General features: G+C 40.9%; 1 protein-coding gene across 1 annotated transcript; it reads left to right on the top strand.

The window, feature by feature from the left end:
• Window positions 1-456: 456 nt before the first annotated feature.
• Window positions 457-27026, top strand: LOC110508692 (potassium voltage-gated channel subfamily B member 2-like). The gene is made up of 3 exons (XM_021589412.2): window positions 457-796; window positions 2082-2780; window positions 22669-27026. The coding sequence occupies exons 2-3, from the start codon at window positions 2202-2204 to the stop codon at window positions 24523-24525; spliced, it is 2436 nt and encodes an 811-aa protein (XP_021445087.2). The 5' UTR covers window positions 457-796; window positions 2082-2201; the 3' UTR covers window positions 24526-27026.
• The last annotated feature ends 878 nt before the right edge of the window (window positions 27027-27904 follow it).

Below are 27904 nucleotides of genomic sequence, written 5' to 3'. Positions count from 1 at the left end.
CTTCTTGCTCCCATAACGACTTATACAATATATACAAATGTACTTTACTGATTTATTCGTAATACTTTATGCTTTATTTTTGTCTGGGCAATACTAGCCTATTTCTGACTAATGTAACACTACATAACTATATGAGAAAAAGGAAGTTGTTCTAGTCTATTCCAAAAGTCGAAATGTATAGGCTAACATTTTCATTCAACCGCAACAGTGTTTTTTCTTTTTTTTTCCTATCAAAGTCTTCAGAAAAACTTTGAATGCTTGACTAGACACTAGAACATTACAACATGCAACCTCCCTCGTTGACACAGGTCTTGCACTGAGTAGAGTTCGTAGATCTACCCGGGCTCGCTCTCGTTGATCTGGAGCTGTCCTTGGTGATGTACATCTCAATCCAATTAGCTTTCACCTCCGGGCTGTGTTGCAGCCAGCGGGTGGAAAAAAGCTTCCCCCTATTACTCGATCCTGTGCGTCTTGCTATACAGATAGCCCCATGGTGCGCTCATCCGTTTATTTTTACATGTTCGATATCCGAGGACAACCTCTTATCATATCCCCATGGAGTGTGTCGTTTGCAGTTTTACTACTGGTAGTAGTATTTTCTCACTACAAGGACGATATTTCTCTGTTTATTTCTAAATGTGACAAAGATAAAATGTGGAAGATATCCTCTACTCCAGTTACAGACGGCTTGCGGTACTAGTCGGATGGGAGGGTAGCCTAATCACGGATAACCTGTCTCTTCAATTCTCTTCGAGGGAGAGGAGTTTGGTTTGAAAGATAAGAGTGATACAAAAAGGTAGGCCACGGATTGTTATTAGGCTATATTAGACTCCGTTTTTTTCTGAAATGTTCACTTTTCATATCTTTTCTGAAATGTTGTTTAAAAATAATAATATCTTATCTTTTTAGCCTATCTACTGCTCTATTATTTAGGTTGTGTAAAATGCAAAGACGTTCATAATAGACTATATGTGAAATAAATTATGTTTGATTACCAGATAAGATGTTCGAAAAGTTCAGGTTACTGAATTGATATGGTATATTGGGTAGGATACCAAATCATATATTGGTTCCATTTGATCTTGAATGAGGTTTTCTGTGTATTACATAAGTAACCTTGGGGTGATAAAGTACAACTATGTTACCTCTTAGAATTTATCCTAGGCTATAATAAAGTGCCTTATTATCAAGACCTATCAAGACAGAGTTGGGTAAAATTTACCCTCCAAGTGACACCCTCCAAATCTAGTGTAAATTGGTTAAAACGAGTGCCCTAGAGTTTCCTGTATAAATAGCTTGGAGGCTATTATGAAGTCATGAACAGTAGCCTACACTCTGTGGAAACGGTTGTACATTGAACCCAAAATTGTTATACTTGGAACCAAAAGGTTTCTACCTTGAACCAACAAGGGTTCTTCAAAGGGTTCTCCTATGTGGACTGACGAAGAAACCCTTTTAAAATCTAGATAGCACATTTTTCTAAGAGTGTAGCTAAGTGTAATAGGCTACTTGCGGTGAGATTTATGGTTAACTTAAGCCAACACAATTCAATCTTAGGTCTATTGCCTTCAATGCATAGAGCACTCTTTATTTTATTTGATAAAGAATAACTTTTCAGGGTGGTTCTGCAATACCATGAGCTCACATAACATTTATTTAATGGATTGGCTATATTGTTCTTCAATCCTGGTCTTGGGGAACCACAGGGTGTGTAGGATTTTGTTCCAGCCATGTAATAACACTAGCCTGGAAATCTAGACTGAGTCACGCTAAGGATAATAATTCAGTCTGGATTTTCATGCTATACTAACAGACCTGATTTAACTAGTCAAGGGCGTGTTGATCAGCTGATTAGTTGAGGCCTACTGGGCACAACGAGCATGCACACCCTGTGGGTCCCCATGACCAGGCTTGATGAGCACTAGTTAGTAAATTATGTCACTGCTTACATGTAGTCATTATAAACTGATGGGGATATTTTAAAATCAGGTATTCAAAAATGATGATGCATTCAGATGCACATTTGTCCTCAACTAATGGTAAAATTAGTGTCCCTGTTTTTTTCATTTTTTTTCTTTCAGTTGAAGCCATGGGGAAACCGGTTTGAAGTTCCTCTCACATTCAAAGTTGTTGGGCCCAATCCTAATTGAGGGGTCAGTGGATTTGACCTGACCTAGCATAACACCTGAACTGTGACCATCATGGCAGAGAGAGCTAGCTTTGGGATCCCCAAAAGCAACTCACGTCCTGTAGGCTCACTCCCACCAGAGCCGATCGACATCATCCGTACTAAGGCTCGATCCAGAAGAGTCCGCATCAATGTTGGGGGGCTGGTCCACGAGGTCCTATGGAGGACCCTGGACCGTCTCCCCAGGACCAGGCTGGGTAAACTCAGAGACTGCAATACCCATGAAACCTTAATGGAAATCTGTGACGATTACAGCTTGACTGATAATGAATACTTCTTCGATAGGCACCCAGGGGCATTCTCCTCCATTCTGAACTTTTACAGAACAGGGAAGCTGCACATGATGGAGGAGATGTGCGCCCTGTCCTTCGGCCAGGAGCTCGACTACTGGGGTATAGATGAGATCTACCTGGAATCCTGCTGCCAGGCCAGGTACCACCAGAAGAAGGAGCAGATGAACGAGGAGTTGAGGAGGGAGGCCGAGTCGCTCAGAGAAAAGGACGGGGAGGAGCCGGAAGAAGGCTGCTGTCCAGACAAGAGACAGAAGCTGTGGGACCTCCTCGAGAAGCCTAGCTCTTCTCTTGCTGCTAAGGTAAGACCAAAGCGTTGACCTGGGTTGAGTTTAGGCCTACTGACTATGGGTCAGTCCAAATCCATCCCATCCCATGGTATCATAGCTGCTTGCAGGAATCTCTCTAATTTCATAATGTAGTCTCATAATTTATGATCTTGGTTGCAGTAAAGTAGGGGAGTACTGTAGGGGCTAGACCTCCTTAACCCGTTTTCAACTTCAGCTCAGCTGCTGGCAAAACTCGGTATGAAGTGAATCTCAATATATCAGATATATGGAATTTGATCAATTTGTTTATTAATAACAGATCTTGTGTCCCAATTTGAATTTGTCTTTAGATATCTCTTTACTTCCAACTCAATCAAAACAGTAGAGGAGAATATTGTGCCACCAGCAGCTTAATCCTCTTTTAACCTATGAAGTAATCAGATAAGAAAGAACCCGGAAGATTATGGTTCATGTGTGCTTAGTGCATACTGCTCTGTGTGTTGTACAGTTGAGATGATACATTAAACAAATACAGTATATGAATAATATCACACATGCTGTATATTGATGCACAGTATTTTGCACTCTTAACCAATACATGTATACTAAACAAAAATATAAACGCATCATGCAACAATTTCAAAGATTTGACTGAGTTACTCTTTCATATAAAGAACTCAGACAATTGAAATGAATTCATTAGGCTCTAATCTATGGATTTCATATGACTGGGAGTACAGATATGCATCTGTAAAAAAAAGAAGAAAGTAGGGGCATGGATAAAAAAATGTCAGTTTCTGGTGTGACCACCATTTGCTTCATGCAGCATGACACCTCTCCTTCGCATAGAGTTGATCAGGCTGTTGATTGTGGCCTGTGGAATGTTGTCACACTCCACTTCAATGGCTGTGAGAAGTTTCTGGATATTGGCGGGAACTGGTTGACGCTGTCGTACACGTCGACCCAGACCATCCCAAACATGCTCCATGGGTGACATGTCTGGTGAGTATGCTGGGAACTAGGCCATTTTCAGCTTCCAGGAATTGTGTACAGATCCTTCTGACATGGGGCAGTGAATTATCATACGAGAATGGATCTCAGGATCTCGTCATGGTATCGCTGTGCATTCAAATGGACATTGATAAAATGCAATTGTGATTGTTGTCTGAAGCTTATGCCTGCCCATGCCATGACCCCACCGCCACCATGGGGGAACTCTGCTCACAACGTTGTCGTAAGCAAACCGCTTGGCCACACAACGCCATACACGTGGTCTCCAGTTGTCCGGTTGGATGTCCGGTTGGATGTACTGCCAAGTTCTCTAAAACAATGTTGGAGGAGGCTTATGGTAGAGAAATTAATATTAAATTCTCTGGCAACAGCTCTGGTTGTTATTTCTGCAGTCAGCATGCCAATTGCCCGCTCCCTCTGTGGCATTGTGTTGTGTGTCAAAACTGCACATGATAGAGTGGCCTTTTATTGTCCCCAGCACAAGGTGTACCTGTGTAATGATCATGATGTTTAATCAGCTTCTTGATATGCCACAGCTATCAGGTGGACGGATTATCTTGGCAAAGAAGACATGCTAATTAACAGGGATGTAAAGAAATGTGTGCACAAAATTTGAGAGAAATGAGCTTTTTGTGCATATGGAAAAATTCTGAGATGTTTTATTTCATCTCATGAAACATGGGACCAACACTTTACATGTTGTGTTTATATTTTTCTTTAGTGTAGTTAATTTTAGTATATGCTGATCAGTTGATCATATGAACTCCGGCACCAAATGCCTGCAGTGTAAGGTTAGGTATTATGGTTTAGTATTCATGTTCAAGTTAGTTCTTGGATCTATGTCTCCAGGACTAAGGTCTTATATGAATCTGTCTAATGTGATAAAGTGTTAAATAATATTTTACAGACAGCAGCTTTATTTATTGTCTTGCATACACACTCCCAATGGTACACCATGTGTCCTGTGCTTCCCAGAATTCAGTCCAAGAAAAGCAGTCAATTGACCCATTAGTAACGGTTTAATGTGCATGCTTTTATCTTCTTTTTTTTACTAGAGTGGGGAAGTGTAATGCATTGTATTCCCACAATTGCACATTTGTCCTCTCTATGGGCAAAATCTAAAGCATCTAATGGTTCAGTCCACTGCCAACCTCAAATGGTATAAACAGGAGGTTTTCTGAAGAACCATGCTGGAGTTTTAGGGAGACTAGATTTAGTTATGCTAATAAACACAAGTGATATAAGTAAGCGCAGTGTACACGTTTTTATTTTATTTTAATAACATTGAGTCACCTAATTCAAGAGGAGGTGCTTAGTGTCTGTTAGGAGTTTTAGCAGTAGGCCTGATAGGAACATGTTTTAGGAGGAGGTGCTGGAGGTGACAGATGGTCAGGGGAACCCACTGTTGGCTCACACACGGGTCAGTCCCCATTATCCTGCTTCAGTAAACTGGCAGGACACTCAACAGACTGCAGTGTGTTTTATGAACATTGGTTACACGTGTTATGTAGGGGTTGTCTAGGTTCTGCTCAGAGGGTTGGCGTCAGTTCCTGATCGCATTCATCAGTGACATCACAGGTCGCTCCTTGACTAGGCAAGGTAGTAATTGTACCAGTGGTCACATCATGTGACTTTAATATAGGCCTGCATGGAGAAACATGGATGAATGGAGACAAATGCTGAGTTGATTTTGTCAATCAGATGGGCAACTGCCGACTGGGCAATCATTTTCATTGAATTTTGTCCTTGTGCAATATTTGAGTCACTATGGACATCATGTAATTCAAGCTGACGGGCTCCAAAACCTGAAACATGTTCCACTTCACATACATGTACTGTATTTATTAACTGGTACATTGAAACCTGACTACCCAGAGATGGGTGCAGTGCCATCAGACCAAAGGTCTTTGTGAAATGAGCTTGGTGATTTGTAACGATTAAGTGAACAGTGAAGTAAGATAGGGCATCCCTTGCCCCCCAATGACAGACACTAAGCTCCTGTTGGCTTGTGGAAGGAAGCATGGGGGTAGCACTAACTAGCACATGGAGCTTAGGGAGTGCTTAAAGCACAGGGGTAATGCCAGGGTGTGTTGCCTCCTTTGGCCGAGAAAGGACATGGAAAAGCATAAGGCACAGGGAAGGACACTGGCTGTGTGTGTCGCTAACTCGAGATACCGGAGGAGTGGCCATGGGGTATACCCAGCCTGTCACAACAGAGCAGTATGTTATGGTTGGCTCCCAGTCAGTTATATTTTGTGAGTCAGCACAATGACACAGCATCCACTCAGGGCTCTTGTCATTACATCACACACAACTGCTGACAGGAACGGAAAGGGGCCTTGCTTGACCAAATCAAATTACTACTCCAGAAGAAGTGTCATTCACAATTTTGTGAGGCTACTGTTTAATACTGTCAAATATTATTTCCAGTTTATTACCTATAGTACAGTATTTGATTTGGTATGCGTATAGAATCAAAATGTTTTATTTTGAAAATATTGGAAACAACTTTCCAACGGGTCTCAAGATAATTCTGTGTGATTTTCCAATGATACAAACAAACATTGGAAACTTTAGCAAATGTGAATAACTCCTTGACACAGTGCGTGTGTGACTTCCATGTGAGTGTCAGCTGCTTACAGCCTACTGTGTCCTGCCCTGTCCTACCAGTCCTACCTGTCCTACCACTGTTCACCACCTCCTCAATTCTACACATCAGTCAGTTTTAACATACTTTTATATGCTATGACAGCCATCAAGTTCTCATACAGGTAGGCCTACTACATAATGGGGTGTGTCCCTAGTTTTGCTGAGGCCTGGTTGTGCGGCTCAGTACTGTAGGGGGTGATGGAAGTGAGACTTAATCTTCTTTGGGGGTTTGACCCAGGCTGCTTCTGCAAATAGACTGTTGTGAAGGCTGCACACCGTCTGGCTCACAGCGAGCTGGGTTTGCAATATGCCGACCGGCCCGGGCGGGGGTCACGTGTGCGGTAGAGCTGTTAAGCAATTACTGCAGTTGGGTTGGCTGCTGCTATAAGATTAACAAATGACGTAAAAGCAGTCTCCTCTCTTCATGATTAGTTCCTGTTCAGTACTTGTTGAATAGATACAGGTTGAGTGCCCACTGGTTAATTTGAGTTAATGACTGTGAGATAGTGCAGACGGCAGGAGCATGTTTCCTTATCACGCTCAATTTAATCTTGAAGAATGATTAAAAAGCTTGAGTGAGATTAATTTGTCCCTTTGGCAGGTTAGACAGAATGCTTGGATAGCATAATCGTTTTTCCCAAATGTGTTGTCTTTTAAATTGGATTCTTTCATCCATTTATGTCAATTGACCTTCAATTGGAGCTGAACATGTCATAGGGCATTATTCTCAAATAGAGGTACAGGTTTTTCACCTGTAACTCATGTGGCTCAGTTGTTGCAATCTGGACATGCACTATAGCAGTACAGGGTTATTTTAGCCTTGACTAGATTGGAATGTTGTACATGGTGAAACTGTTCTCCAAAGATTTTGCGTGCACATGATTGTTTTGAACAGAAATCTATCTCCCACTGAGTGCTGTCTACCTCTCAATCTAAAATGAGAGGCATCTTTCAATCCACCTCAATTAACACACTGGATAGAAAAGGTCAACAAAATGTACATGGGTACCTGGTCAACTCAGAGCAATACTTTATTATCCATTTTCAAATGGAAATGGATTGATTTCCTGTCACATTACCCAACTTAAGTGCTCTTGATATTTTGGGCATTTACTGTATATATATGAGTATATTCACATCAAGGATGTTATCCTGTTATTGATATATTGGATGAGGGATTTTGAGTCTTGGCAAGGAAACTGCACCTCTCAGCATAATCCATTTTGCCTTCAGATCGTGTACCCAAGCATGGCAGTGTGCAGCGCAGGAAAATGCCACAGGCATCTGTGTGGTAATTTGCTGCCATTTATATAACTATTTCTCATCCCTCTTCCCCTCTCCTCACTCTGCAACTACCTTGATATTAAAAGCCACAATTAGCTGATTTTCTATCTCCAGGGAAGCAATAATCCCATCACTTCTCATACTATGTTTCACTTCATATACAGTTTACATTGTGGTGTTAAGTCATTTAAATGCCCTTCACATTCCACTACAGAAGCCAGTTGTTAAAATTCTAAGCATGAGCCATCCCCTTTCTTTTTAGAAACTGCTGGTTAAACCTTTCAAATGACGACTCACCTTTTTATCCCAGATTTATACCAACTTTGAGAGAAATTCATTCCATTATGGCAGAGGTTCATCTGGACCTTTTCAGATGTGAATCATCAGTTACACTCTTCGGTGAGGTTGTTCAATATTACTCAGTTGCCAAACAAAGGCGACTTCATTTGTTGTACAATAGTTTGATCTACTGCAATGTGATTTTCCTACTTTTTGGAAGGGTGCAGATTGAATGAGTCAGAGATGCGATCCATAAATGTGCTTTAAATGTACAAATGTAGGATCTTCATTAGAAAATGCAAACTGCCCACTGGGCACAAACTGGTTGAATCAACCTTATTTGTCAACGTATTGTACGGAATAGACATTGGATTTGAAAAAAAGTTAACTGTTGTTTTAAGCGTGAAATTTAAACTACAGGATTATGTCGACATGTCACAAATAAAATACAATTGAAGTCGGAAGTTTACATACACCTTAGCCAAATACATTTAAACTCAGTTTTTCACAATTCCTGACATTTAATCAGAGTAAAAATTCTCCATTTTTGGTCAGTTAGGATCTCCACTTTATTTTAAGAATGGGAAATGTCAGAATAATAGTAGAGAGAGTGATTTATTTCATCTTTAATTTCTTTCATCACATTCCCAGTGGGTCAGAAGTTTACATACACTCAATTAGTATTTGGTAGCATTGCCTTTAAATTGTTTAACTTTTTTCAAACGTTTCAGGTTGCCTTCCACAAGCTTCCCACAATAAGTTGGATGAATTTTGGCCCATTCCTCCTGACAGAGCTGGTGTAACTGAGTTAGGATTGTAGGCCTCCTTGCTCACACACACTTTTTCAGTTCTGCCCACACATTTTCTATAAGACTGAGGTCAGGGCTTTGTGATGGCCACTTCAATACCTTGACTTTGTTGTCCTTAAGCCATTTTGCCACAACTTTGGAAGTATGCTTGGGGTCATTGTCAATTTGGAAGACCCATTTTTGACCAAGCTTTAACTTCCTGACTGATTGTCTTGAGATGTTACTTCAATATATCCACATTATTTTAAATTCCTCATGATGCCATCTATTTTGTGAAGTGCACCAATCTCTCCTGCAGCAAAGCCACATTATGCTGCCACCACTGTGCTTCACAGTTGGGATGGTGTTCTTCGGCTTGCAAGCCTCCCCCTGTTACCTCCAAACACAACAATGGTCATTATGGCCAAACAGTTCTATTTTTGTTTCATCAGACCAGAGGACATTTCTCCAAAAAGTACGATCTTTGTCCCCATGTGCAGTTGAAAACCATAGTCTGGCTTTTTTTGTGGCAGTTTTGGAGCAGTGGCTTCTTCCTTGCTGAGCGGCCTTTCAGGTTATGTCGATATAGGACTCGTTTTACTGTGGATATAGATACTTTTGTACCTGTTTCCTCCAGCATCTTCACAAGGTCCTTTGCTGTTGTTCTGGGATTGATTTGCACTTTTCGCACCAAAGTACGTTCATCTCTAGGAGACAGAACGCACCTCCATATTGAGCGGTATGGCGGCTACATGGTCCCATGGTGTTCATACTTGGGTACTATTGTTTGCACAGATGAACATGGTACCTTCAGGCGTTTGGAAATTGCTCTCAAGGATGAACCAGACTTGTGGAGGTCTACAATTTTCTTTCTGAGGTCTTGGCTGATTTCTTTTGATTTTCCCATGATGTCAAGCAAAGAGGCACAGAATTTGAAGGTAGGACGTGAAATACATCCACAGATACACCTCCAATTGACTCAAATGATGTAAATTAGCCTATCAGAAGCTTCTAAAGCCATGACATAATTTTCTGGATTTTTCCAAGCTGTTTAAAGGCACAGTCTACTTAGCGTATGTAAACTTCTGACCCACTGGAATTGTGATACAGTGAATTATAAGTGAAATAATCTGTCTGTAAACACTTGTTGGAAAGATTACAGGTGTCATGCACAAAGTAGATGTCCTAACCAACTTGCCAAAACTATAGTTTGTTAACAAGAAATTTGTGGAGTGGTTGAAAAACGAGTTTTAATGACTCCAACCTAAGTGTCTATAAACTTCCGACTTCAACTGTGCACTGGAGTTGCTTACCAAGACGACATTGAATGTTCCTGAATGGCCTAGTTACAGTTTGGGCTTGTTGTAAATGGGTTGAAAATCTATGGCAAGACTTGAAATTGGCTTGGGGCACCACCAGTACAGAGCTTGCTCAGGAATGGCAGCAGGCAGGTGTGAGTACATCTGCACGCACAGTGAGACGAAGACTTTTGGAGGGTGACCTGGTGTCAAGAAGCCACTTCTCAGCAAAGAAGCCACTTCTCTCGAAGAAAAACATCAGGGACAGACTGATATTCTGCGAAAGGTACAGGGATTGGACTGCTGAGGACTGGGAAAAAGTCATTTTCTCTGATGAATCCCCTGCGCTACCATCATTCCTGTGTCATGCCAACAGTAAAGCATCCTGAGAACGTTCATGTGTGGGGTTGCTTCTCAGCCAAGGGAGTGGGCACACTCATAATTTTGCCTAAGAACACAGCCATGAATAAAGAATGGTACCAACACATCCTCTGAGAGCAACTTCTCCCAACCATCCAGGAACGGTTTGGTGACAAACAATGCCTTTTCCAGCATAATGGAGCACCTTGCCATAAGGCAAAAGTGATAACTAAGTTGCGAGGGGAACAAAACATCGATATTTTGGGTCCATGGTCAGGAAACTTCCCAGGCCTTAATCCCATTGAGAACTTGTGGTCAATCCTCAAGAGGCAGGTGGACAAACAAAAACCCACAAATTCTGACAAACTCCAAGCATTGATTATGCAAGAATGGACTGCGCAGAAGTTAATTGACAGCATGCCAGGGAAGATTGCAGAAGTCTTGAAAAAAAGGGTCAACACTGCAAATATTGACTCTTTGCATCAACTTCATGTAATTGTCAATAAAATCCTTTGACACTTATGAAATGCTTGTAATTATACTTCAGTATTCCATATTAACATCTGACAAAAATATCTAAAGACACTGAAGCAGCAACCCTTGTGGAAATTCATATTTGTGTCATTCTCAAAACTTTTGGCCATGACTGTCTGGTTGTAAGCATAGTGATAACACACTGAGAATTCAACAAATTTCTGTATGTCTTTTTGAGTGGATAAATAAAGGTTGAAAGCTCATTGATCAACGTCTCAACCACATCTTACCCAAATGTCCATGTTGAAATGACTTGTTGTGCCCAGCGGGTTGTATTCAAGGTTTAAAAAGGCTTCTAAAGTTTGTAATATCCACTTAACATTTTTAACCTTGATTTTTCCTAACAAAAATGTTTCAACCTCTACAAAAATGTTCATTAATTATAATCCATACAATTATAATCCATACAATTATAATCCATTGCTGCAGGATTATTTTCCTGATGTGAGAATTTGGTCAAACTAACATCCTACATCTGTACTTGAAAAAAATAAATGGTGTTCATTTAAAAAATCATACACTCTTTCTTAGGGAAATAAAGGTGCTATCTAGAACCTTAAAGGGTTCTTCGGCTGTCCTCATAGGGGCGGCAGGGTAGCCTAGTGGTTAGAGCGTTGGACTAGTAACCGGAAGGTTGCGAGTTCAAACCCCCGAGCTGACAAGGTACAAATCTGTCGTTCTGCCCCTGAACAGGCAGTTAACCCACTGTTCCCAGGCCGTCATTGAAAATAAGAATTTGTTCTTAACTGACTTGCCTGGTTAAATAAAGGTAAAAAAAAAAAAAAAAAAAAAAATAGGAGAACCCTTTAAATAACCATTTTTGGCTCCAGGTAGAACCTTTTGTTTGCCAGTAGAACCCTTTTGATTCCAGGTAGAACCCTTTTCGGTTCCATGTAGAACCCTTCCAAAATGCTACCTTTAACCCAAAAGGGAACTGGAACCAAAAAGAGTTGAACAAAGCTGAACAACCCCTTTTTCTAAGAGTGTACAATTGATTGCATGGCTTGAGGGTGGTGAGTGTAATATGATTTATTTGACGGCAGTCGGCAGGCTGTAGGCCTACAGCACATGAGACGAACAGGGTCATCTGTTCCAGACATGCCACCAGGGGTCTTTTCACAGTCCCCAAATCCAGAACAAATTCAAGAAAGCTCCCTGTATTATATAGGGCCATTATTGCATGGAACTCCCTTCCATCCCACATTGCTCAAATGAACAGCAAACCTGATTTAAGAAAACAGATAAAGCACCACCTCACGGCACAACGCCTCTCTCCTATTTGACCTAGATATTGTGTGTATGTCTTGATATGTAGCCTATGTGTGCCATTTTTAAATGTATGTAGTCCTGTTCTTGTCTATTAGTGTTATATATGATGTCATGTTTTGTCTGGACCCCAGGAAGAGTAGCTGCTGATTTCACAACAGCTAATGGGGATCCTAACAAAATACCAAATTATTATAGTTGTATGTCATATGCAAATTAGCTCTGCATTAGCAGATGACACAAACAGCACATTAAAAAAAAACATGTGTAAGTATGCTGTGGCAGTCTGTTCTTCTCCATGCGATAGTGTGTGGTGTGCATGTAGCCATTGCAGGATCCAACGTTTGTCTCTAAAACAGAATACCTTGGACATTTGGTTTAGTTTATTTGGTTAAATATCAGTTCAGTTTACACACTGTGTTTAATTACAGGTTGCCCAATCATCACGTCGTCTGAATCTGTCACATGGTCATGTCACCTTAATTACTAAGCTTGTGGTTGGCCTGTACGTCGTGATGACCAATCAGGCGCATCTATTTGACTAATTACTATAATCATGGCCTTCTCCCTTTTCCCCTCACACAAAGAGAAACCATCCCACCATCAGCAACTCACTGAGCACAATCCAGTGGGCTCTGGTTTACATGGATCACAGTCAGAAACAGTAGCCTGAGCCAACATGATCTAAATAAAGCCTCTTTTGGGGGGGTAATAGCATGGTGTGTGTCACCATAGTAATGAACAGTGAAATCTATGCAAATTGTCTTGATACCGCAATGTTATATTGATTTAAAAAAACGTGTGCCTATATGCAGCTTCACTGTCTATTGATAATTGAAAATGGTTTCATTATGTTTCTAAGGAAGTGTCATATTTTAGGTTTAATTACAATCCAGTGGTACATCCCTTATCAATAGTGAAAATATACACATACATACACGCAAACACATAAGGCTTGATATTGGTTTAGTAATGGTCTTTAGAAGGCTATATAACCATTTTCTAGTTGGTATTGCTGTACAATGGCCTGTAAAATGAAATGGCACTCCTCCACTGTGTCCCTTACTCAGCAGAAGCTCCTTGAAAAATGTGGTGGGTTGGTTCCAGCTACATCTCCCATATAAAAACACAGCCAATCCAATATATCCCATGTCACTTTTCCATAAATACCTCCTGATATTGATCAAGACGTTCTTGGGTTTCCTTGCCGAGTTAGTTTCCCCTCCGAGGACGGCCTGCAGCAGTGATAATGTTTGCCAGAAATAATCTAACCTTCAAGCCTTACATCCTTTGCGTTGATGTGGTATTTCCTTTTTTTTCCTTGGGAATTTTACACTGTGTTGTTTGTCTTGTTGCTTTTTTGTCTCGTTGTCTATCAGATCTATAAGCTGTGGGCTCTTTGCTGTATGGCCGGTATGCCTCAGAGGAAGTAGGTTCTGTATGTCAGCCATTTTGCTATTGGCTCAGAATAAATATTTTATATAGGATTCATTTTATTGGCTGTGTACTGGCATACATTTTACAGGCATACTTTCATCTCAATGAATTTGTTTAGTTGATTACATTTAGCCTTTGGCAGTCAGATCACGATAATGCTACTGGACTTGAGGTGAGGTCGGTTTGAGGCAAGTGTGGAACCGTAACACTGTTTGACTGTGGTGTTTCTCTTTTATGTCATCACCATAACATTTGTGATGTTGAGCCTCAGTTCTCTGCCTTCCACACGTGTTCATTTCCTCTCAGATGTTGCTGTAAATCCAAACTCCTGTCACAGATTATAGCTGGACAAATCCCTGTGTTTTGCCTGATTGAACCTCTACAAACAATATTCCCTGGATTTTTTTCTGTCCGTTTCCTGGGAGCCTTTGTTTGAAGTTTAGCAGCAAACCAAGAGCTAAACGTAACTGAGTGGGAGGACGGACCTGGCCAGGGCTTAATGAGGGAAATCCAGATCTTTCAATTAATCTGCTTACCTCTCAGTAGCCAGATGTTCCCAAGGACTGCACCATGCCGGTCCAGGTCACACATGCATGGAGCCTGGTTGGGACAGAGAGACACACAGCAGAGGCAGCTCAGCCTGTGTACTAGCCCCATTGTCCCGCAGTCCCACCTCTCACCTAATGTATTGGAAACCTCCGCCACTCATAAACATAGAGCATCATGCTCAGATTGAGTCATGATCAATCATCATACTCTTGGTTTTGTTTTGAGGGATTTCTGTGTATGAATATAAGGATTTAGTGTTGCAGCATATTTGAATGAAAATGTGGATTAGCAGAGTATAATACTCAAAGGTCTTAGACTGGGTCCCCGGAATGGATTCCTTTGTTGGATCTTAAAATATCCAAAGGGTCGTTTCTAAATACAGAACATGGCTACATCTATTTGACCTCAAATGCAAATTACTTTATTGTCCCCTGAGGGAACAAAAATGTAATCTGTAGTGTTATATGAACTTATATATGTTATCTATATGGAACATTGTAAATTGTTATTGCTGTGAAAAAGGTATTTCATGTACAAGACTATGGACGGATATGGTAATACTGTACAATAACTGTTGTAGATACCCATAGCCATATCTGATTTGAGAAAGTAATGAAGTACTGTAACATATTCTGTACATGTACTTAGTGTATGTTGTCTATAATTCACCTTATTAGTTCCTTTTTAGAATTTCAATAAAAACACAGCCAATGTGTCTCAATGGTAATTGTTCAACTCCACTGAGGGCTCCAGGGCCAAAGAGGAGACTGTCATTTGCAGTGCTTAATGAGAGATTTGGCAGCAACAGACAGTGCTCTTTTAGTGGGTAAAGATTGTCTGTCAGGACTGTTGGAGGGTAAAAACCATCCAGGATGTAATGCAGGAGAAGAACAATACAGGTGTTTTATGACTGTTTCACAGCGTATCAAAGAACACCCTTACACTTGAGTCACAAAGGTGTTTTGTGGCAGAGTATTTGCTGATCCTTTGGCGTTCGCTCCCTGTTTGCACACGCATGCCCTGCCCTGGAATCTTCTCAAGACGTGGGCTAGCGATTTCTCTGTATCCAGATCACTGTTCACGTAATTACGTTTCTGCAGATCTACAGATCAGGTCAGGAGGAAGCTAATCCTGCTCCTTCCACCCCCACAACCTCACCAATGATGTCTGTCGACCTAGACTATATCTAAATGCACCACACGCACGCAAGGCCCATGAGTGAATTACTCTGTATTAAGTGCTTTGGTAGTATATCACATAGCAATCATTCAATCAAATGTATTTATAAAGCCCTTTTTACATCAGCAAATGTCACAAATCACCAACGATCTATCATGGTCCGAACACCCCAAGACAGTCGTGAAGAGGGCACGACAAAACCTTTTCCCCCTCAGGAGACTGAAAAGATTTGGCATGGATCCCCAGATCCTCAAAAAGTTCTACAGCTGCACCATTGAGAGCATCTTGATCGGTTGCATCACCGCCTGGTATGGCAACTGCTCGGCATCTGACCGTAAGGCGCTACAGAGGGTAGTGCGTACGGCCCAGTACATCACTGGTGCCAAGCATCCTACAATCCAGGATGTCAGAGGAAAGCCCATAAAATTGTCCGACCCCCCCCCCTTAATTTGTTTTGTACTCTGCTGCTACTCGCTGTTTATTATCTATGCATAGTCACTTCATCCCTGCCTACATATACAAATTACCTCTAACCTGCACACTGACTCTGTACCGGTAGCCCCTGTATATAGCCTCGTTATTGATATGTTATTGTGTTACTTTTTATTATTTTTTACTTTAGTTTATTTGGTGCATATTTTCTTAACTCTTCTTGAACTGCACTGTTGGTTAAGGGCTTGTAAGTAAGGTCTACACTTGTTGTATTCGGCACATGTGACAAATAAAGTTTGATTTGATTTAAAGCACAGTGGCTAGGAAAAACTCCCTAGAAAGGCAGGAACCCAGTAAGAAACCTAGAGAGGAACCAGGCTCTAAGGGGTGTTACAGTACATGGCCAAGATGTTCAAACTTTCATAGATGACCAGCAGGGTCAAATAATAATAATCACAGTGGGTATAGAGGGTGCAACAGATCAGCACCTCAGGAGTAAATGTCAGTTAGCAATTATTTTTTGATTTTTTTAAATTTTATTTGTGAGGGTATAGTTTATAGAGTGTTTGCTGAAGAAGGCAAAGTGTTCTCAATGACATAAATGCCATGTTTTTTCATAGAGAAGACAAAGACACATGGTAGTGGCCCACTAGTCTGGTTTTCACAGAAAAGTAATGTAAGCGTATAATGATGAATGTTGACCTGTGTCCTGCCTGTGAAATAGTATTTTCCTTTGTGTTGTTTCTTCTTGTACAAAGCAACAAGTCACTCAAGGTTATTACTCATTTCTATGTGAAGCAGCATGGATTTAGATTAGGCCAAGGTGCAAAGGTCCTACCATTTGGCAGCTATTATGCCACATTAGTTAGTGTTGACAAAATGGACTTTCATATAACTCGATCCCAATTGCCCTTTGACTCACTTGTGTGGGTGATAGTTCAGGTCACAGTTGACCAATGAGACCTCCAGCAGCTCTGCCATCACAGCCAATAGGCATAATGCTGCATGACCATTGACTTAACCTCAGCAGCCATGACTGTGGCCAGACTGGGTGTTCATCCTGACATGCCCGAGACAATCCCGGCATCACGCGATGGCTACAGCCAAGGCTTTTCAGAGGCTTTGTCTTATCCATCCCTCTGCATCACACAATGACAGACTCCCTCTCTAGGTCTCTGTTGTGTAATGTCAGACACCTTTCTTTGAAGCGGTTTCAGTTAAAAGGGTTTAAAATGTTCTTACATCTGGTATCTTTCAAATTATTTGGGTTCTTTGGTATTTACTTAGAACTGTAGTAAAATAGTTGTTAAATAAATATTTACTTTCCCCCTTAGGATTCATCAAACCAAGCACAAGTATGATGGATACTACCTGAAGGTAGCTACTGATTGTGTATTATTATTATTATTATTTATTCAACTTTTATAGCACTTTACTCACAAAATCTCAAAGCGCTTGTTCAGCAAAATAAACAATAGCAAGTATTTAGACAGAAATATAGGCTACAACAGTAGCTAGATCAGATCGATCAAATCTGTTTGAGTGCTTCTCGAGGCCTCCAGCGGATGGGCAGCTGCGGTCATGAGAGGATCTAGACGCTCATAGCTAGATGGTCAGCGGAGATGGTGGTCAGGTCAGCATGTCCAAGGGCAGGCAGACAGGCGGGCAGCTCAATGTTATCAGTGCATCTCCGCCGTCTGCAGCTTCTCTGTATTGGGATCCGGTGAAGTTTGAGCTCCCCACAGAGTACAGCCTCCTTCAGAAGCATGGCCGTAACTATGAGGACACCGAGGTCCGGACTTCTGTCATTTTTCGAATAAAAAAAGTATACATATTTTGTACACAATAAAGAAAATTAATTATGGGTCAATGTTGGTCACAGCTTTGATCAAAGCTCAGAATGCTAATCACGCCTCTTTGCGAAATAGTGGAATCATGAACAGTGGAATGTTCGTTATATTCGCCTGCGTCCCCTGGATTTGTCTCCCGGATTTGCCTTTTTAGCAGCACGTTCACCACTCTTTCAAACGGCTCACTCCGCCCTCTCGCTGCACAGCCCGAGGGCCTGATACGTGAAACAAACTACCCCAGCTCGGAGACGGCTCACTGGAGAAGTGGGCAACACTAGAGGTGCTGCTGACAGTGTTTTTGTGAGATGCCGTACAAAAGGCCATCTTTAAATTATCCCGCATCTCCTGCCGTGTCTACAGACATCCCCCAAACAAACAAAAACCGACTCTCTGAGAATGAGTGCACAACTGGTAGTCGCTTAGAGATATAGTACCTTCAGAAAGTATTCACACCCCTTGACTTTTTCCACATTTAGTTGTGTTACAGCCTGAATTTAAAATGGCTTAAATTTACATTTGTTTTGTTACTGGTCTACACACAACAGATGTTTTTCGAAAAAATAATCAAATTAATTAAAAATTAAAAGCTCTTCGTTACAGCAAGCCTTAATAAATTCAGGAGTAAAAATTTGCTTAACAAGTCGCATAATAAGTTAAATTGACTCACTCTGTGAGCAATAATAGTGTTTAACATGATTGTTTTATGACTACCTCATCTCTGTACCCCACACATACGATTTATCTGTAAGATCCCTCAGTCGAGCATTGAATTTCAAACACAAACCACAAAGACCAGGGAGGTTTTCCAATGCCTCGCAAAGAAAAGCACCTATTGAATATCCATTTGCGCATGGTGAAGTTATTAGTTACACTTTGGATGGTGTATCAAAACACAGACAGTGATGTGGTGCTCAGTGGTGAGGCTGAGGCAGGCTACAATGCATGCAGGAGGAAGCATAGGAGACATAAAAGGAGGAAGCAAGCAGAGAGAGGTTAGTACAATGGTTCGCAAACTTGGGGACAGGGCCCCATGTGGGGTCCCCTGTTAGGAACTCAAAAAATAAGACATGTTTCAATATGAACGTTTCCACATGGCCTATCTGCCCTATAGGCCTACATTAAAATATAATCAAAATGCAAACAACACAGTACAATAATAATGTAATGCGGGTTTGTTTATATCGGTGGTTGTTCGTCTTATCCATTACTTACCATTTTTTATCATTACATCACTGATATTCATACAGAATCTTAAGTAATATTGTAATAATTATTGTGAAAGCGGTAATGGGGTGGCAGGGTAGCCTAGTGGTTAAAGCGTTGGACTAATCCTCGAGCATGGGCAGTTAACCCACTGTTCCTTGGCCATCATTGAAAATAAGAATTTGTTCTTAACTGACTTGCCTAGTTAAATAAAGCTTAAAAAATTAAAAATACAAAAATCTATGTGCTCCATTGATGTCTGTGTGTCCAGAGCTTCATTAGTAATGCCTAGAAATACAAATGTGAATGCAATGCAATTTGAAAAAAATAGATATCTAGGTAAAGAGCAATTCATCATTACAACTGACTGAGCAGTCGCTGATGCTACGTGTCAGTGTGAATCATTTATCATATTTCCCCCCCTTTCAGGGGTTTAACAGTACAATTGTATAAATAATAGGCTTTTGTAGATTGACTGAGATGATAGAACCCACAGCAGCCAAGGTGATAATGGCTGGGGTAATTTTTCCTTGTTTTTGCTGTTCTCCAAATAGCATTTTTAAAGTGTTTTAATTGTATAGAATGCAGTAAATTAGCATCAATGTTAAAAACACCACCCCCTTCTGGAACTCACTAAAACTCAAACCCTGGTTAAAGCCATGTTCAGAAGTATCCTCCTGTGCAATGAAAAACTGTCCCACTGCCAACTCTGCATGCATTAAATATGATTATATATGTACAGAATGTACATTAGCCATCTGCATTGGTTGCCACTAGGCGCCATGACAACTATATAACTATCAAAATACCAGGAAGTAGGCCTACCCATTGCTACTAACCACATAATTGCTCAGAAAAATCAGCATTACCAATACTTGTATGGATCACGGTACTTTATTACTGGAACCAACAGATATGTTTTCCCACCAGTTGTGGCTCATTTTAAGCACAATTTTGATTTTATATTTACAAGCCAAACTACCCTGCAGTATATCATGATTATAGAGTGTCAATTTGCCTGATGGATCAGTGCTCAGGTGTGATAGAGTAGATTCTTAGCTAGTCCTTGGCTCGGTCTTGGCAGGAGGCTTTCTCAGAAGTAGCTGGCAACGGATGCAGGCGCTTGTCAGTGACTCACGTGGCATCGACAGGCTGTCACAGCTATGGCCACTCTCCACCATAAGTCACCTTAGGTGCTCTTCAGGACATTTTTCATTCTTTAACATATCTGTGATTTATTCACTTAATATATAGATGCGGGTATAATAAGTCTGTACAAACCCTCCCCTTCTCCAGAGGGCCATAAGTATGGGAGCTTCAGCATGTGCTTGTCTCTGTGAGGAGGACATTTCAGGATAATTGTAATAGGATTTGGTGGCTATCTATAGTAAGGATAGAGAGAGGTTAGAAGTGGTTACTCATTCTTTCCTCAACAGGAAGAATCAACCAATAATCTGATACTTCTTATTCAGTCAACATTGTCATTCCAAACACACCCACTAAAAATGCAAGCCGCAGACAGGATATTGTGCATAGAAAGCTGATTGTGCATAATCATTGATTTAATGCAACGCATTGTGATCCATACAATGCGTATGTATGGCTATAGGCTATGTGCAGGAACTTAAAAGTTAGCATGTATTAGCCTACAACTATTATATTTATGTTTTAAAATGATAAGAGAATCCATGATAGGTTATAAACTCTATATTTGCATTTGCATCATGGGATGAGGGGAAACCCCTCCAGAAAGGGATTGTTCTGTGTAGCCATCTCTCACAAGGCCAAGAGTCTCATCAATAGCTCTCTAAGCCAGTAATTTGAGCTCCCCCACTTGTCCCTGGCAAGACTGCATTTCACTTTCATTGCACTCATATTTTAAAGGACTAATGACACTGAAACACTACAGGTGCTTGCCAATACAGCCACTATGCCAATATTGAGACTTAAGCTCATACTCTCACATCTTTGTTGCACGCATACAGTATTGCTCATTTCACAATATGCAAATTGGGGGTGTTTGCATAAAGCACTTGGAGATGTGGAGAGCGGTCACAGTTATGTCAATTAGTCGTGTTACGTCCTGCAGCACTGCAGCAAGGTTGTCATGTGAACATCAACTGTGCTAAATACTACAACCCGTTTGGATATACCTTGTGTAGGCAAATATGTCCTTGCATTTTATTTGCAAAGTAATGATCACATCTTGAAAAGTTACTTCTAACTCCTAACTCTATTACCTGCAATGAGGGAACTGTCATTTTATTGAATTAGTTATCTCATTCAAACACCTGTGAATCCTTTAAGACGAGTTTAAATGAAACCGGCAACTTTTTCTTTGTCTTTCACTGTCTGTGTGATTGAATCTCATACAGATACTGTATTCTCATGTCATAGTTTTTGGGCTTTTCTGCTAATCACAACTGATTGTGTTTCTACACAGGAGTTGGATATGCAGATCTATTATGGTGTCTGACTCTTTTGTAACCTGGGGTTAATTCTCCTCTATAGCCGTGATTAAGAGAGTATTGCAGGGAGGTCAGGCCCATGCGATGACAGCGTCACAGCCTTGGGGACCCAGGAAGGGAAGGAGGGCGGCTGGACCGACCAGGGATAGCTAAGAGAGATATAATAAGAATTTGATTATTTCCTCAGGGAACTAAACCCGTGCCCTTGTCTTGATGAAGAAGTGAACATACACACGCAATCACACACACACACACACCTCACAGGTTTGACCTACAACAACCTTTGGTATTTACACATGTTAGTGCTAATTTAACCTGAGCATAATGGCCGTTGACAAAGACTTCTTAGAACCATGACATAGAGGAAATAGCAGACAGAAATCTATATGCTGTTAATTAACTGATGTGATAAGTGGTGATTTGTTTGTTTCCTGTATCAGATATCTCTGATTTGAGTGTTTCTTCGGTTAAGGAAGGAGTGGACAATGTGCTGCAGAGTTGAGAGGATATCTGCTTTAAACATTGATTATCAATCCATAATAGAGCCTCTGCTGCCGCCCACATTTAGATGGATGTAAGGAAATATTGCCCTCTGCTCTGTCATCTGTGCCTTACACAACCATTTCTGGTATTGCTCACATCATCTTATCTATTGGCTTATACAGTACAGTATATAGACATGTAATGTTGTAGAACCATCTAATCAAAGGATGTTGTGTAGTAAATAAGACAAATTTGGTGTAAGTAGTGTTGAGTGAATACTGTAACTAAGTAACTAAGTAACTTACCAGCAATATCAAAATTACTTTATGGTTGGATGCGCTAAGAAATCTCTCTTGTGTGGTCAGGGTACCTTACGAGTCTATGATGCCTCTGTCAGACCACCCCACCGGGACACTGTAGAGTTAAGTGGTTGCATGGGGAGAACAACCCTTGGCCTAGGCAATATAGTTAATGAAGACAAAAATGACAGTTGGGGTGTAGTACAGTTGATTTACTTAAACAACATCACTAGACCTTAAGCACAGTACGCAGTGGACTTACTGCTTGATGATTTTTAGCTGCAAATACAGCACCTGCTCTTAATGATCCTCCTGGCAACGTTAAATGTGAGCAAATATCAATCTCACTTACTATCTGTTCACTTGAAGGCATAATTCATGTTTTCCATCCATCTTAGTAAGGAAGGCTTAGTCCTGAGAAACCAGGTTAACTAGAATAAGTAACCAGTATGCACACACACACACATACACTGATGTTTGTGTGTAATAAGAGTTGTCTCAGCTATCTGATCATGACTCATTTTCTATTTTTTTTGTTTCTTTGTCTTTCAGTTCCTGGCCTTTGTCTCCGTCTTCTTCATCGTTCTATCAACAATCTCATTATCACTCAATACCTTGCCAGAGCTACAAGTCGTTGATGAGTTTGGACAGGTCAATGACAATCCCAGCCTAGCGCATGTTGAAGCTGTGTGCATCGCCTGGTTCACGATGGAGTACCTCCTCCGCTTCCTCTCTTCTCCTGACAAGTGGCAGTTCAGCAAAGGCCCATTGAACGTCATTGATTTACTCGCTATCCTGCCCTACTATGTAACTCTCTTCCTGACCGAATCCAACAAGAGTGTTCTGCAGTTCCAGAATGTCAGACGAGTGGTCCAGATATTCCGTATCATGAGAATCCTAAGAATTTTAAAACTGGCCAGACATTCCACTGGACTGCAGTCCCTTGGGTTCACCCTTCGGCGCAGTTACAATGAACTGGGTCTGTTGATATTGTTCTTGGCTATGGGCATCATGATCTTCTCCAGCCTGGTATTCTTTGCTGAAAAAGACGAAGATGCCACCAAATTCACTAGTATTCCTGCTTCATTCTGGTGGGCTACCATTACCATGACAACTGTAGGTTATGGGGACATTTATCCACAAACTCTTCTTGGTAAAATAGTCGGTGGGCTCTGCTGTATTGCAGGTGTGTTGGTCATTGCATTGCCCATCCCCATCATTGTGAACAACTTCTCAGAGTTCTACAGGGAGCAGAAGAGACAGGAGAAAGCCATCAAGAGGAGAGAGGCCTTGGAGCGGGCCAAGAGGAATGGCAGTATTGTGTCTATGAATCTGAAGGATGCGTTCGCTCGCAGTATGGAGCTGACGGATGTTATGGTGGAGAAAGGTGACGAGAAACGGCCAATGGATAACCATCTCTCACCTAGTAGGTGGAGCAGTAGGCAAGGCATCTCTGAGGTTAGTCCAAAATCCCAGGCGAGGTATAAAGAGGTTGCTCAACTGGGATCTCCAGATAGGGTCAATCCTCTAAGAACCAGCCCACAGCACCTGAATGCCAAGATATTGGAGGAGATGTACAACAAGATGACGACCACTGCCAACATTGGCTCGGGAGCTCCACATGAACAAGGACAGAAGCTTAAGGAAGAAATGGAAATGAGGGTGGTGTCTTCTGGACTAAAGCCCCCCCTAATTAGGGAACAAGTCAGTGGTGACCTCAGGAGCCCATCCAGCATGGACAGCTTCGCCAGCTGCACTACAGAGTTCAGTGTGGCAGAAAGCAGTGCCCTCCTCCCTAACGTAGCAGGACGGAAGGCACCTCCTCCCCTCGACCTCAGCCAGATCAGCTCTATGGAACCAAAAACCAAAGAGAAAGTTCCACCGGCTACCATCATCAAGGAGGGTCTTTATGAGTTTGTCTCAAGCAATCCAGAGAGGGAGTCACAGGGGGAGGATAATCAAAGCTTTGACATGAGCGTCGAAAACATACGCAGTTCTCTCAAAGGCAACCCACAGAAGACGAAAGCTCTAAAAGTGAATTTCATTGAATCTCAGGCAGAGATGCCGTCAACGCCTCCCTGTGCTACTCTGTCTCCACAAGGATACCAGCCCTCCCCACCCCCAGGCCAGGTCCCGGTGACCAGCCCACGGGCTCCAGGAGAGTCAGGCCAAGGCGAGGATGCAGCCAAGGGCTTGGAGGGCGAAGGTCAGCCTTCCAGCTTAAGCCACAGGGGAAATCACATGGACAGGGCCGCTGTCTTCAGCCCTTTGTCACCTAAATCAACCAACTGCACAACTCAGGAAGTGGTTGTTGCTGGCAACGGTGAAGGAGAGGCAGGCAACAGCCAAAAGGAAAACCACATAGTTCTGGATGGAAGTCTATCTCCATCTTGTGAAACAAGCATGTGACTAGTATAGGTGGAAGGTCAAGGAAAGATTGAACAGACTCTCTGTTGTCTATGAAGAACAAAAAGATGAAGCACACTAATGTATTAAAAAATAAGTTGTCTGCATGGCTTGACAATAATTTTTTCTGATAACATCACTGTTTCTGAAGACCTATGAGAACTGCTGCTTGCTGCAGACATTGAACTTTTAACAGTGACTTTCACTATAAGGCTCCAATGTGAGCAAAAAAACAACCTAGTATGAATGAGGACATTTATGAACAAATTGTACTTTATGGTCCTGGACTTTTTACGCAGCTAGCTGTACATTGCAAGTTTCTTTTTTTTTAGCTTGCTGAATATTTTTTTCTGAAGTGTGGTGGAACAAGGACATCGACTGAAGAGGGGAATGTGGAAAGACTTTGGGATTTTTATATAAGGCCTCATCATTGGTCGAGCAGTATCAATGTCATGTCATATTCTGTACTTGATATGGCTTGCATTAATTAGCAAAGTTTCAATTCCATCTCATGTTATTGTATCTGTTTAGATTTTGCACCGTTCTCAATCAAGTCAACCGAGAGACATGCTGTATATGGAACAAGCAAGGGCCTCCTAGTTCAGGGAAATGAGAAATGAATCTAAGCAAAAAGAAAACAAAAGTGAAGCATATTATATAGCAATTCGTAAACATCTGCCTATATGGAAATAGACCAATAAGAAAAAACAGTTTTAATAATAGCCTATACATGACTATCTATGATTGCTTTTAAATACTTTAAATTCTACTATGTTATATTCTGTTCATGTGAATGAGCTTATGTCCCTTATTTCTATGTTTAGCATTGCTGTGGTGCAACCCTGCATTGATGGAATGGGAAATGGACAAGCCATATAAGTACTGGTATTTACACTATGACAAAATTGATTAGATAATGGCATTATACTTTAAAACAAATATTATCATACAACAGCACTTCATTCACTTAGATACGGATCATATCAACTGAAGGGTAATTCAGGTTCTTCACTAAAATGGACATGTATTATTGCTAACTTCCAGATCCATCATGATCCAAGGAAATCTGTGTTGTTACACTCCTCACTGTATTTATGTTGTTGTAATGCTGCCTTTTGCTTAGAGAAGTGCAGAAAAAAATGTATTGGATATGTACATGTGCGTATGCTAGTTGGAACAAATAATGTGTATGTTTGATGTGTCAAGTTTAATTTATATTGTATGGGGATGATTGTGGTCACAGTAGGTCTAATACTGCATGGTTTCCGAAAATCAGTTCAAGGGCCGCCCCTGGGTGCACATTTTAGTTTTCGCCCCTAGCGTTACACAGCTGATTCAAGTAATCAAAGCTTGATGACAAGTTGATTATTTGAATCAGCTGTGTAGTGCTAGGGCAAAAACCAGGGGGGGGGGCTAGGACTGATGTTGGGAAACCCTGCAATACAGTACAGCACTCAGGGAGAAAGTGTAACACTGCCCTCTAAAGACAGAGGATTTTAAGGCATTTTAATTCATCCAAGAATTCATGCATATCTCTAATTGGAATTCCTGTTGGTATTGAAGAAAATAACCTCTTTATTCAATTCATTGAGCATTTTCAAGTTTTGCATGGCACATCTCAACTGTTGCATCTTAAAAAAAAACTATACTTATAAATCTGAACTGAATCAGGAGGGCCATCTGCAGACAATCTGAATACTACAGTATATTCACTATATCAATTACTGTGCTTATATTCTATTTAAAGTAGATCATGTTACCATATTATGTTTTGTTTGTTTGCTTGTATGATTGATTCCATTTTTCTAAGATAAAATGGATCAGGACTGTAATATTTCCTGGTAAATTTATGAATTGTGTGCCTTTTCATAAATAGACATTTATGAGAAGGCGAAAACCTACATAATTTGGCTGGTTCATAGAGATCTATAAAGAATGTATTTCTAGTAGGGAGATATATGAGGTGATGATATACAAATAGCTATTGTTCTGAGTTATCAAGTTTTGCATAACTTGAAAGCTTTGTCATATCATGGCTTACATCCTCCTTTCAAAGTACCATTTGTTGTCAGTAATGTACAGTACAGTAGGCTTATGTTAGTTCATGATTGAGATGTCAGGGCAACTGGAAAAGTTACTGCACTGACACTCCTTGATATAACACCAGCTCATTCACCAAGACATCTGTAAAACCTCAATGTCCATTTGTATTTTTGTTGTAATTATCTTACATTCTTTTGTACAGTTAGCTCTATCCTACTCATATCCTCAAATCAATACTGACAACCACAGCGTAATGTAGGTAACTCTAGGGTCAATTCCTCATCTGCCTGCTTTGTGTGATGTTCCCTCCATATACCCAATTTTCTTTAGTTATTTTAAAGGTATGTGACCATAGTCATCTTAATTGTAAGTCAACATAACTTGATAGTGAATGAGTAGTAACTTATTGTTTCCAATAAGTTGATTACCATATGCAAGACAAATAAAATGTGCTCATGTGACCTTGCCTTTGTAATTGTGTGTTTACAGAGGGGTCATCAAGATTCTTATTTTACATGTGATGGACATTTTCAATAATAAGGCAAATAGACCAAACGTACACAGTATGAGAGCAGAGAACAAAAACACATTTTCTGGGGCAAATGTGCCAAATTCCCTTCTATGGAATGGCCCTGTAGTAGCCCTATCTATGAACCATCCAACCAAGTCCATCGGGGAGCTCTCAATTCAGTGATAATCAGTCAATCCCTGTTGTCAAATGAACACAAAATAATACAAAGCATTAACCCAGGGATATGTTTAGGGGAAGTGCTTTAGTGATCATTGAATGATAATGCAACAGCAATAGATGTACCTTACACTTGGACCTAAGGTTCAGAATTCTCTGTTTACTTCCTGCATGCAGGATTTTAGGAAGAAGCCGGGGCTGATTTACACACGCTAGTCTTCTAACAATAAGGATAGGTTTAATCATTACACTTGGAAGTCAGAGGAGTGAGGTTGAAGAAAAGTGGAATATGTTTTGAGTGGTTGTCAACTGTACTGCAGACATGGAATGTAAGTCACAGAAAATAGAGGTTGTGGTGGCAACTGCAGAGAAGTACATGGGATTACGAGGTTTCACTGTTGAAGATTTGCAGAGGGTGTTGACTGGTAGTGTTCTGTCCCCTCAGACCGTTGGCCTGGAGTAAGTTTAGATAGGGTTAAATAGTGAAATGGGCTGGTGTTTAAAAAAATATATATTATAATAATTTTTTTGTGAGGGCTACTAGTTGGCAGGGTAATTGCCCTTTCCCCAATTTTGTATTACCAGAATTTAAAGTAGGTATGCCATGACTGCTCTCACACTTCAGTACAGTAGGTGGCAGTGTATGCACAT

The sequence above is a fragment of the Oncorhynchus mykiss genome, chromosome 28 (genome assembly GCF_013265735.2).
Source record: "Oncorhynchus mykiss isolate Arlee chromosome 28, USDA_OmykA_1.1, whole genome shotgun sequence".
NCBI classification, from domain to species: Eukaryota; Metazoa; Chordata; class Actinopteri; order Salmoniformes; family Salmonidae; genus Oncorhynchus; species Oncorhynchus mykiss.
This window is presented reverse-complemented; position numbering and strand designations above follow the sequence as displayed.

Excerpts from the sequence above, each read along its gene's own strand:
- LOC110508692 (XM_021589412.2), top strand. The coding sequence starts at position 2,202 with ATGGCAGAGAGAGCTAGCTTTGGGATCCCCAAAAGCAACTCACGTCCT. Across the intron at positions 2,781-22,668 it reads GCTCTTCTCTTGCTGCTAAG|TTCCTGGCCTTTGTCTCCGT; the intron begins GTAAGACCAAAG and ends TTTGTCTTTCAG.